Source organism: Trachemys scripta, chromosome 2 (assembly GCF_013100865.1).
Source record: "Trachemys scripta elegans isolate TJP31775 chromosome 2, CAS_Tse_1.0, whole genome shotgun sequence".
NCBI lineage: Eukaryota > Metazoa > Chordata > Testudines > Emydidae > Trachemys > Trachemys scripta.
In genome coordinates, this window is record NC_048299.1 from 92,812,268 (window position 1) to 92,824,907 (window position 12,640).

General features: G+C 42.4%; 1 protein-coding gene across 2 annotated transcripts in view; it reads right to left on the reverse strand.

Moving 5' to 3' along the window:
• The window catches only part of LANCL2 (LanC like 2), a 57,101-nt gene that overhangs the window by 17,475 nt on the left and 26,986 nt on the right, over nucleotides 1-12,640 (reverse strand). The window contains exons 2-5 of one of the 2 annotated variants that reach the window (XM_034761270.1): nucleotides 11,443-11,560; nucleotides 7,837-8,044; nucleotides 5,414-5,561; nucleotides 3,234-3,380 (exon numbers count right to left, since the gene is read on the reverse strand). In XM_034761270.1, coding sequence (XP_034617161.1) covers nucleotides 3,234-3,380; nucleotides 5,414-5,561; nucleotides 7,837-8,044; nucleotides 11,443-11,560 — 621 coding nt within the window. Of the gene's footprint in view, nucleotides 1-3,233; nucleotides 3,381-5,413; nucleotides 5,562-7,836; nucleotides 8,045-11,442; nucleotides 11,563-12,640 lie in introns of both variants that reach the window. The other variant, XM_034761272.1, reaches the window with a different exon arrangement.

Here is a 12,640-nt window from a genome sequence, read left to right on the forward strand (position 1 = left end):
TGGCCAGGTGGTCTGGTGTCAAAATAGTGATATGTATTCTGTTTATTGCTCTATCACAGTTCGGGAACCCCACTGCTGCAAATCCATCCACTATGTTCTGCACATTGCCAGGAGTCACAGTCCTGCAAAGCAGCAGACAATTAAGAGCCCTGCACACCTGCATGACCATAGCCTCCATGATGGATTTCCCAACTCCAAATTGATTCCCAACTGACAAATAGCAATCTGGAGTTTCAAGTTTCCACTCTGCGATCACCACCCGTTTCTCCACTATCAGTGCAGCTCTCATTTTGGTGTCGCTGAGCTAGAGGGCAGGGGGCAAACTCTGTACAGATCCAGGAATATGGCCTTGCTTATCCGAAAGTTCTGTGCCTCTGCTCATCATCCCAAACCTGCATTATGATGTGATCCCACTAGCCAGCGCTTCTTTCTCAGGCCCAGAACGGTGTTCCACCGTGAATCCCACCAACAACCTTGAATTGGTTCTTGCCATTTCCCATAGCAATATGTCCTCCAAGGAATTGTCATGTTCCCCATGGCTCTGCAAATACTGCGGGATCACGTGCCCTGTGCTTGCAACGCTATGACAATAGAGCAGAGCTGTGCAGGCTCCATGTTTTTGTCAGAGAGGACAGACATCGACAACAGCCATGTGGGTTTGTGGGATTTTGGAGGGGCTGGGGGGGAAATGCAAAAATTATGGAGATACAGATGACATTACGGGATGGAGACAGTTGCAAACTGGCAAGTTGACCCCATGCTCCCAGTTACCCTGGCACAACTTTCAGCCCCATCATGCATTGCCAAAACTTCCCAAAAGACAGTGCATTGGATGGTGAAGAGTGCACACTGGTATACCTTCTCATGGTGCACTGCACTCTGCATAGATACTGTGCGCTGACATAAGGAGACAAGCATGCACGCGCACAAATGATGCGCTTACTGCGGCAGCTGTATGCCGATGTAAGTTGAGTTGACATAAGTTGCTAGTGTAGACATGGCCTTAGACACACAGCCTCAAGTTGTGCACAGGGGGAGTGTAGCCACTGGACCACCTTTTGATTGCGCCAGCAGTGTGTAGTCCTTGTACTACCTCAGTGCAATTGTATTCCGTCCTCATGCAGGGATACACCTGTGGAGTGAGACTTTTTACACCTTTCTTTCCTTGCTTGTGCTCCCATTTAGGTCAGTGCAAAATCAACTTTAATTTAAGTTGACCTTTCTTTTAAAGTTAAGTGCCAGTGATAGGACCCGTGTTTCTATAGAATGTTGTTTCACTCAGACCACAACAATGGCACCAAGCTAGTAACTGGGAAGAATTACTGTCCTTAGCACAGATACAGCAGGAACTAAAAAAAGAACCAGCAGAGCCCCCATGGTAGACACAACGTATGCTGACAGGAGTTTGTCTGTCGGCATAGTAACACCACCTCACCAAGCAACATTTGCTATTCCAACTGAAGCACTCTTCCGTGGGCACAGCTGTGTCTGTACTGGGGGCTTCACTGGCATAACAACGTTAGCTACAGGGCATTGTCTTTCCATGCCTCTGAACAACACAGCTATGCCGATAGAACTTTGTAGATTAGTCCTGGCCTGAGATCAGAAGCTCTCTGGGAGAGGGACTGTCTTTTTGTTCTGTATTTGGACAGGACCAAGCAAAATGGGCCAATACAAATAATAAATAGAGTCGTTATTAAAGACACAAACTTACTAATTAGCTAAGAACTGTTAGATGGAGGGAAAGAGTTTATTTAATGATTAAAGGAGGGGACTTGGCCTTGAGATTCCTGGCTCTCATCTGCTGGGGCTTGCTACTACTTAACAAGGCTGTGCCTTGGTTCATCCAGCTATAAATAGGTATAATAATACTTACTAACCTCACAGTGGTGTTGCAAGGAACTGTTTGTAAAGGGCTAGAGATCCTCAGATCACAGGCAGTGAGAACAAAGTAGGATTATAATTAAAGAAATAAAATCTCCTAAATTCTTTGCCAAAAAGTTCTCCTAGTATTGGCAAAAGCCCACATATCTTGTTCCTTCTGCAGGAAGGGACTCAACTCTGAGTGAGTCACAACGTTTAATGGTCAATGAAAAGGCATAAACCTTAGAATGTACAAGTAGGTTTTGTGATAATAGTCAAAAGCAGCAATCTTAGAGAGGAAGAAATTACAATTCTGCCTAGATTTATGATCAGAGTAGTTGCCACTTACAAGCAGCAGTATTTGACAGAATTATTTCTGCTAATTAACCACCTGAAACAGCAAAGAAAGAGGAAAGGGCTGGAAAGACATGGTGATTTTCCTAAGGGAGGGGATGTTAGCAGGAGGGTCAATGGTGGGGGGGAGAAACAGGGGAGGAAAAGGGGAGCAAGAAAAGATGCAGAAACTTGTTGGGAAAAAGTGTTTTCTTGAGGAGGAAAAGTGGGAGGTCAAGGAGAGGGCACAGTAAATTATGGCACTCTTAGACTGAAAGGAAACAAATTCCTTACACTTTGTGGGGGAAAAGGGTGCTCTGTATGAGCAGATAAGAAACTTGATGTTACTTGAGACAGAACAAAGACTGCCAGCACCTTTGGAAAGTAGAGCGAGGGGCATAAATTAGACTTTGCAGCCCAATAGCCACAATGTTGTACAATGACATTTGCTGAAATTATTTCCAGATCTCATCACTAATATGAAGATGAGGCATGTGCAACTTGTCTTCAAATGTCAGCTTCGCCTTTGAGAGTCACTGTGGGACCTGGGAGGGATGGCATTTGAGGTGCCGGAAAAAGGGAAAGTACAGAGGACAGCAAGTTGGTTAAGGGCAACAGGCAGGGCAGTGTTGTGGGCAACAACCCAAGGGAGTGGGGAACATCAGAATAAACCAGGCTAGAAGTCAATAGGATGAAGGTGCTTGAGACAATGTAGTTTTTTGGAGTTGAGAGATGGTGGAAAATGTACTCAAAGCAGTGGTTGGTGTAGGTGAGATCAGGGAAAGAGGAACAAAGGCATTTCTGATGGCAAGTTCAATGCTGAGAACAGGAAAACAGGTGAGAGAAATAACTGAAGATTAAGAGTCAAGAGCTAATTTGGAAGAGTGAGGGTCAAGAGGGACCTTTAACACGCACAATAAAGCCCTCAATAAGATTCAGACATTACTAAGTTTTAGGGACCATTATGTTAAGTGAATGAAACTTTTAACTACTGATTCATACAAAAGAACCTTACCTTGGAACACTAGTTTACCTACCTGCATTAGCATGTAATAGATCCCAGCCACGCCATGGGCTGCTCCAATGTACTGCTTCCTGTGCCATTGGTACAACAGGGGGCAGCGTTCAGTCTTGCGTTCCTCCTTTGAGAAGTTTTTACCCGATTCAATAATGGCATCTACCACCTAATGTTGAAATAAAACAAACACTTGCCATGAATATCGCTTTCATTTATTCAGAGAGGACTACTTTACAAAGAACTGTAAGACACAACACTAGAGAGAATGTATCAAAGAATATGAGGCAATATACAAATCTACGTCTGCACTACAAAATATCTTATTTCCTTATCCCATCAAGACTTTTAAGTGTCAGAAAAACTGCAATTTTTCTGTACAATAGAAAGCTCTCATCTTAATTTGCCCTCCCTCCCTTGTGCGTGTGTATTATAATACAGTCTTTAATTACACAATCACATACCATTTTTTCCAAAGGATCCCTGCCTCATTTGGTGCACAGGACAAACCTGCGCTGAGATCAACAGGGTTGTGTAATGAAGGAGGCTGGTGTGTGTAGGTCACCTGCCTCATCTGTTGCAGAAGTTGGAAGGTGTGTAGTGAACGAAGCAGGGGATATAGGAACAGAAAGGATGGGCTCAAGGTTAAGACAGTTGAATGCAGTCCTGAAGAATTGTCTTCTAACCCTTAATTAAGGCATTTCCTAACTTTTGAGTGCCTGACTTTGAAACCTTAATGATGTTCTTTTAACATACCTTTTGTGTGTGTAATTTCCTCCCCACCCCCACCCCCGGTTTTATTTAAAAAAACAGAAAAAGCCCTAGGAAATTCCATCATGTGGCATCGTATGGATACCCACATGGGTATTCATCAACAGGGTTGGAATCTTTAGAGCCAACACATAGACCTCTGCCACTTGAGCTAAGGGAGTAACTGATAGCAGCAGTAGGTGTGAGGGATAAGACTCTTTGCCAGTGGGTTTCAGACATATTTCCTGATAACAAAGGAATGGTGAGACTCAAGATCCATTTCAGACTTTGGAGGGGTACGTTCTGTAGTAGGCACAAACTTTCCTGGTAATTCCCCACCCCGACTCCAGCATGTTCCCTTCTGCTCAGTCCCCTCCAGCCAGTCCCAGATTCCTCGCAAGTGAGTCCCAGTTCCCCCCTCCTGTTTCCTTAACTGATCAGTCTCTCTCCCTCACTGTGGCCTCTAGTTCCCCCTGCCCGCTCCCACTGGGCTCTTCACCCAACCTCAGAGACCCACCATCTCCACCCAGGTCATCACCAGCTAGTCCTAGGTTCTCCCCCACATGTCTCAGCACATGTTCTCCTCAGCACATGTCTCCCCTCCACCCTCCCCTTCTTTCCCACTGGTTCTCAGTCCCAGCTCCTCCCCCAATCTGAGTCTCTCCCACACATACTGACCCCCAAATTTTCACAGGGACTACGTCCCTGAAACAAAGGCCACTCCTCCTGCCAAATTTCAAGTCCCTGCTCCAAAGCATGAAAGCACTAGAGCTTTTCAAAGAAAAGATCAGTTAAAAACAAACAAACAAACAAACATTGACAGAACATGTTTCTCCCTAGCCTTGAACTCAGAAAAGGCGGACCTGAAAATTCAGGCTGAGGCAGACACCTGGCATGCAAAGTTTCAGCCCAATTGGTTAAAGTTTGGAAGAGTTATACGCAACTGAAAACAGTCTTACAATGGGAAGTGTCAAGCAATCGTAATAAGCAGTGCTTCCAGCCCCACCCCTATAATTAAGGTTTTGTTTAAAAGTATAAAATTTTAAAAGTTCAGTTGTATACTTAAGTACTGCTTTTGCTGTAGAAGAATTCACAAATTCTATATCCTCTTTCCTTTCATTGCATCTATCTTTACTATTGTTTACATAGATTACTAAAGAAACAAGTTAGAGTGACAAGTGAAGTCTTTCACGGGTAAGAGCTAAACAGAGAGGACCTGTTTCTGACCTCATGTTGGTACAAGTTAGGAGTAACTTTACTGAAGTTATAAGAGGGTAAATAAAAGCAGAATCAGGTCCCAAGTGTTTCTCCTGACTAAACTACCCCATGAACTCTCTTTTGCAGGTTAGGTGGAAGCTTACTTCATATTTTCTTTCCTATATTTGAAGTGAAGCAACAGATATGATTCCACCTCAAAGACACGGTAGTACTTGGCAATATGAAGTTTCCTACCTCTTTGATAACAGACTGAGGTATAGTGTCTGGACCAATTTCTGTATTCAAATAGAGCAAAGCATAGAGGTAACCTGCTCTGCCATAAAGAAGCTCATCTGGAAGTTCAGAGTCTGTGCTTATGATCGTTCTCTGGAGCTGCAAAAGCCTGGGTCAAAAAAGAAAAAAAAAAGTGTACCATCTCATTAGGACATACTAGAGTTCTCCTTCTGTATACGGTATGCTACCCAATCCAATCAAGAGGTAATGAGAGCTTGCTAAAAGTGTCTCACACATTTTGTTTTTGGCTCAGGGAACATAATCAGAACAGATTTTTTTAACCTCTCCTGTGGCAGTTTTTGATTACTTAATAATGATGCTTTGTGCAATCATAGCATTTTTCATCTGCAGATCCCAAACTGAAGGTGGAGAAGTATTATATCCCCATTTCAGATGGGGAAACTGAGGCTCAGAACCATTAAGTGACTTGCCCAAGGTCGCAACACAAGACAGTGGCAGACTCAGAAACAGAACCCAAAATCTCCAGACTCTCAGCTTTGTGCTCAATCCACTAGCCCTCAGCTGCCTCTAAAATCATCTGCAGTTTACTGAGCTGCTGCACTTTAAAAAGTTTCAGATACTATGAAAATGTTGCATTTTGACAACCATTTCAGCAATGGATCTCGACACTCTTGACAAAGAATAATTCACCTGACAACACCCATGGGAGCTAGGCAATTACTCAATTGCCAACTGAGACACAGAGGGCAACTTGCCAGAGGTCACATGGCAAACGAGTGGCAGAGGTCGGAATACAACCCAGAAGATTTTACTGGCTGACTTGGGAATAAAATTTGCAGTTACCAGACAACTAGACCAGCTTGGGACTTCAACACTCTAAAATCCCAACTTCAATGTTACTGATGATGAAAATAATTTACAAAAGGCTTGCTTAAAATTTCAAATAGCCACCAACTGATGGGCCAAACTGTAAAATTCTAATAAAAAAAAGTCTGAATAAGAATCTCAGGATTTGGCAGCATCAAATGCTTGACAAGGACTTTGCTATTTTACAAAAGTGCTTTGTTTGACTTTAGGGATTTTTTTTAATGGGGCCAGATTGACAGCCCCAGGGAGTGAAACCCTCAATCCACCCACAAAGTAGGTACAGCATGGGAAGGCAGCAGCAGCACAACATGCCTCAATCCTGAAATGGGAGAGGGAGGATCAATTTCCGTGCCAGCTCAATCCTGTCTTCTCTGTAGAATTGTCCAGAAGGTGCCAGTTAGTTGAAACTGTGCGTGCGTGTGTATAATTTGAATATGACCATCTGTCCCCGGATTTAGACCAAAACCTCAATTCACATAGTTATCAAAGGTGGTTGTTGGCTATTAGCTCGTGCTGGATCTGAACCAGTGATTTGAAAGACTCTTGCTTTGGTCTCACTAACAATCCATTTAAAAAAAATGGCTTTAATTATTAACACCCTTTGATGCATCAATGATATATCAGATTTAAGACTCATATTAAACTGTTCTCTTTTTAAAAATTGCAAATATGGAATTTGAGCATAAAAAGATCTTCATATCACACCACCACGTGACCAGTTACAAGGAAAAAAAAGAAGAGGAAAGGAACACAAAAATCACAGATAGTTGCGCTATTCATACTATACCAATCACTTGGGTATCTGAGTGTGTGTGTATATACACGCATATACACACACACGTACGTGTATATACACACACACACTTAAAAAAAAGGGAACAGACACCTAACACTAATTACATTTTCATGTTTTCTCCTGAAAATAATTTTCAAGCAAAGGCTAATTAGAAAATCTACTGCTCTTAATCTTATTTCACAGAGACTTTATTTTCATGCTTTGTGAAAACAATGTTACTACAATTGCATCCAGAAGGGTATCTGACAATAAGATTTACTCTAACATAAGAGCGGTCTGTTTTAAAAACAAACAAATGGATATTCACATCAAAGCCACAGCAGAGATTAATCTCCCTGGGATCCTGGATTAGAAAGAGACTGATTAAACTTCTAAATATAAAACTGTACTGGAAATACGAAAGTGGAGCCAGTCCTCAAGAGTTAATCTGCAAATTCTAGCACAGTAAGGTATACAGGCAGAATGCTAACAGGTGCAGTTGTGGTACCGAATTCAAACTGCACAGCACATTGGTTCTTATAATCCCCAGTGGGACATCAAGGATTGGAAAGCCTTCAAAAAGGCTCTGGATCAAAATTTCCCAGGACATAGGTATAAAAGACAGACATCTGTTTGATGGAAAGCAAGAGCACTTTTCCCAAGCCAGCGTTATTGAAATATGAAACCTCTGGCAATCACTTATTAAAATACTGGTCGTTGATCATATATAAAGAGATCCTGAGTAAATGTACAGCTTTTTCCACTACCACCAGACACTTACTTTGTGATGCACTCCTTAGACTCACTGTCAATCTTTAGTTTGTGGTACACTACTGCCCCTACTGCCAGGGGTCCAGCATCACCACAGAGAAAAGTAACCCTTCGTCCATTCAGATTACGAAGTATTCTCTTCACATAATCCAGGGATCGCTGCAAGTACTTCTGGTCTTTTGTGACGCGGTATAGTTGTAGGTATAAAAGGGCTATGCCTAGAACAACCATCGACAAACAAAAACAGAACAAGAAGATATATCCTTTTCTTTCCACTTAAATGGCATTTCAATTACCTGTTTCTCCTTCCCTCTGAATCAGTGCCCCAGAATGTTAGAAGATACCTGTGCTTTTAACAAGATGTAAAATCAAGGCTCTGACCACTACTATCTGTTACAGATCCCAGGGAGAGAGCAAAAGGCATCAAGCCTGGTGTCCTGACTATATTTCAATTTGGATAACTACAGTGGCCTAATTTTATTTATTTATTTTTAAAAAGACTAGAACTCAATTAGAGTCACCCAATTTCCAGAGAGTGAATGATCAGCACTTTTGAAGAATTTAGGCTCAATATGCCTGTGTATATACAAATACAGTACAGGTTTCAGAGTAGCAGCCGTGTTAGTCTGTATCTGCAAAAAGAACAGGAGTAATTGTGGCACCTTAGAGACTAACAAATTTATTAGAGCATAAGCTTTCGTGGGCTACAGCCCACTTCTTCTGTTGCCCACGAAAGCTTATGCTCAAATAAATTTGTTCGTCTCTAAATTGCCACAAGTACTCCTCGTTCTTTTTGCAAATACAGTACACACATTATAGGATAAAATGAATCCTTCACTGCATGTGCAATTTGTTTTAAAGAGAGCCCTCTGATGCACTCTTTGGCTGTTATGAAATGTCAAGTGTTCAGCTGCCAACGCTGTATAAGACTTACATATATTCCACAGTGAGACAACTTAAAAGGTTTAGCACATTAAGGTGCTTTAAATGTAACTACAGCTTTTTCATCCTGCTGTACAAAGAAGTCTTCTACTGTAAAAGCAACATGAAAGGTGTCGGACTGCACTGCTGTTTGAACTTATGTTTTTTTCTGTGAGCTAAAAATAGGACCACGGGTGAAATTCAGTGCAAGGCCCACTTAAACCCCATACAGAGGCTGCACTGGGAGAATAGCAGTGGAAGGTTGTGCAGGGGTGCCTGCACATCCCCTATCCACCATGGAAAGGTTCTCCATGACATCCCTGAATAAGCTGGCACAGAAGACCACCATGAGGGTGGGCTTCAGAGCCACAGTTACACTGATTCAGTGTCCCCACTACCTCCATGCACTTGGTGCAGAGGGCCTATGGCTACTATCCCAGCTTGTGGGCTAGAATAGTAGCATCGGGAGTGGGGGGAGGGGAGGACAATGCACTGCATCCCTGCACTATGGCCCAGTGTTGTGGGGATTGATTGGATTTCTACAACCACTTCTCTTCACACACAGAGCCCAGATACTTGGGCTTTATGAAGAGGGAGTGGATTTTAAATCACAGGGCCCAGTTCTGCAAACCCTTACTTGTTTATTAGCCCTTACAATGGATTCACTGAGATTACCTGAATAATTAAGTACAACTCAGAGAAACAAAGGTGTGCAGGATCTGGCCCTAATACATTGCCAATTCTTACACGAGTTTCGTGTTGCTTCCATCTCTTTGTTATTCTGCACCAACAACACACCCTATACATCACAAGATTTTAAACAAGTTTTTATGAAGTATATTCCAAGGTGCATTACTGTTCACCATTTATGCTATTTGTTTACTCTTGGCACTTGTCTCAGCTTGGGGCAGAGAAACCAGAATGGTCATTTTCAGTGTTGGTGTCACTTTCTGGTTTTCATACACTGGCACAATGGTGAAAATGGTTAAGTTTGGGGAAAATCCTTTTCACTGTAGTATTTAAAAACAAGTCATGGGAAATATTCCTTCTCAGATTAGATTTTGTAAAAGCTTTAAAAAAAAAAAAAAAAAATCAAATCTGCATTTTGGGTTACCGCAGTTGACAGGCCCCTTCAGAATGGCAAAAAATACCTTCCATTACATCACATTACCCAACTATCTTGTCGTTCCAGCTAATGAGGAGTTTGTTTCTTTTATTCTAGGACTCATTTTATTACACTTGAGTTGTTTAGTCATAACACCTCTCTCGTCAATCACTGAATGTCAGAACACTGCTCTGCTAGATTTCTTTTAAAACGCCCGTGTGAAAATTGCCTGCTTTCACTCAAGCAACACAAAATTACTCCCATTTTTAGACTTTAAAATAAACTCATACAAGCTGCCGGTTGTCTACAACTTCTCTCCACATGCACCCACAACACCATCTGTACAGAACATTCAGCTTCCCTCCTAGGGCCATCAGGAAGAAAGAAAAGTGAAATGCTGCACCTCCGTGTCCAGAATTAAACCTAAATGTGGGCAAATTCTTGCTCAAAATTTACCACTGGAGAGGTTTTCCCAATCCAACCTTTCATGTACCAACATGACATGAAGGTAACAGTATGAATCCTCACAGGAAAAACTGCAAACATGCTGTACTAAAGGATTGATCTGGGCAGGGTACGAAGAGTGATCCCACTGTAGAAAGAGCATAGCACTTATGGGTAAGTCTACACAGCATTTTGGCATGAGCCTCCCAACCGGGATCGATGGACTTGCGCAAGTCTTGCTAGCCCAAGTGCGCTAAAACTAGCTGCGCAGACAACTCTTTGAAGTTGCAGCTCAGGCTGGAGCTGGGGCTCTGAAGCCTGGGGCGGGGTGTGAATTCAGAGTCTGAGCTCCAGCTCGAGCCGCAACTTCAAAGTTGTCTACACGGCAATTTTTAGAGCAATAGTGTGAGCCCACTCACTCCAAAACACCATGCACACATACCCAAAGAGGCCAAGACGGAGAAGTCTTCTGGCAACTAGAAGAGCTATATCCAGGTTAATTAGAACAATCAACCCTGATGATTGCATTCTTTGCCATGAGGATCAGGCTGGCTAATTCACATTTGGTCCTTGCACTTGCATAGCACTTTTCATTTTCAAAGCAACTTCACAACATTCACTTATCAATCCCTGCGACACTCATGCAGTGATTTGCTCAGCTCCACACAGAGAAGTGTGGAAGTCAGAGCAAGAATTCCAGAGTCCTGGGTGCAAGAACATGCCGCTCTCACCCTCCTGGTTTTAGAGTCGTTTTGCCATCAACCGAGTCATGATACACAATTCAACTTAGTGGACCCAGGTGAAAATATTCTGTGTCAGTAAAACATTTTTAAAACAAAAAAACGGTAACTAATCTTCGAACATACACTCTGTTTGCACAGTCAGACTCTTCAAGTACAGAAACCAATTTTCTCTCTTAGGGCCAGATCCAATGTCCATTAAATTCAATGGGCATCCTTCCACTAACATTGACAGACAAGGGACCCAGACCCTCCTAGAATATGGCTTGCACAGACTTACCAGAAGGTTATGATGCAATTGTCATTTCTGTCAGAACACAAAACCCTCACACCAGAGTGGAAACCATCAGGGGCCCCAAGAAGTCAGTTAACTGAAAGTGTTCTGTTCAGATCCCAGGCTGCTCACCTGTCCAGCCAGTATATGCAGAGCAGTCATGTGGATCCGCTGTCTTTAGCCCCTCTTCCATTTGCTGCAGCAGGTCTCTGATTTTACTCTGGATCCGTCTTGTGAACTGAGAACTGATCTGAAACCAGGACAGAGAAATTTAAGGAGAGGGAAGTGAAAAAAATTCAAACTGACTTTGAAAAACCAAGCCCGAATTTTTCTAATGCTTTAGCCAGTTAGACTGTACACAGCACATAAGCAGTGGGTAGCTGGTCCTTAGTGTCCTCATGCAGTTTATAGGCCTTAGCCTAAGAGGAAAAACATGTTTATCTAGTCACGCTTGCATATGAATATTAAAATAACGTTCTTTTAGCAGCCCTTCATGTAAACCTAAAGAATTATATGGATGCCGTGGTATTAATAGTATTTGTTTTTAATAATACCCCTATGAACTTACATACTGCCTTTCATCTAAGGCCAGGTCTATACACTTAGATCAGTATAACTACATCACTCTGGGGTGTGAAAAAGCCACACCCTTGAGCAACACAATTATACCAACCTAACCCCTGGTGTAGACAGTGCTATGTCGACTGGAGGGCTTCTCCCATCAATATAGGGACTGCCTCTTGCAGAGGTGGATTAACTATGCCAAAAGGAGAAGCTCTGCCGTTGACGAAGTAGCATCTTCCCTGAAGAGGTGTGGCTGTGCCGCTACAGTGTTTTAAATGTAGGCCCGTCCTGAGGATCTTAAAGCACTAAACAAATCTAACACTACTCCTGTGAGGTACGTAAAAAGCATATTCAATTTAAAAGTGGGTAAATAAAAGCAAACAGAGGTTAAGAGAATTGCCCCGCAGCACCCAAGAAGCTAGTACTCTACTCCAGGTCTATGCCCATCACCAGTTAGTGTAGCAAAGTGAACTCAAACATGAACAGAACCAAGAAGCCCTGATTACCAAGTCCCTGGTCTAATCGTTAGGTAATACTACCTTCATGGATTGAACTAGTGTGCCAGACATGGCTGACTGGGAAAAATAAAGGTGTATAATGGAAAAGAGGAGAGTGGAGGTGACAGTTAAATGATCTATTTTAAATGAAATGCTCAAATAGCTCAGAAACTGTCTCCATTCCCATTCCTGTTAATAAAACAAACAAAACAAAAAAACACCCTCCTCTCCTGGTCTAAAATCCTGTTTATTCCATAAAAGATAAGTCT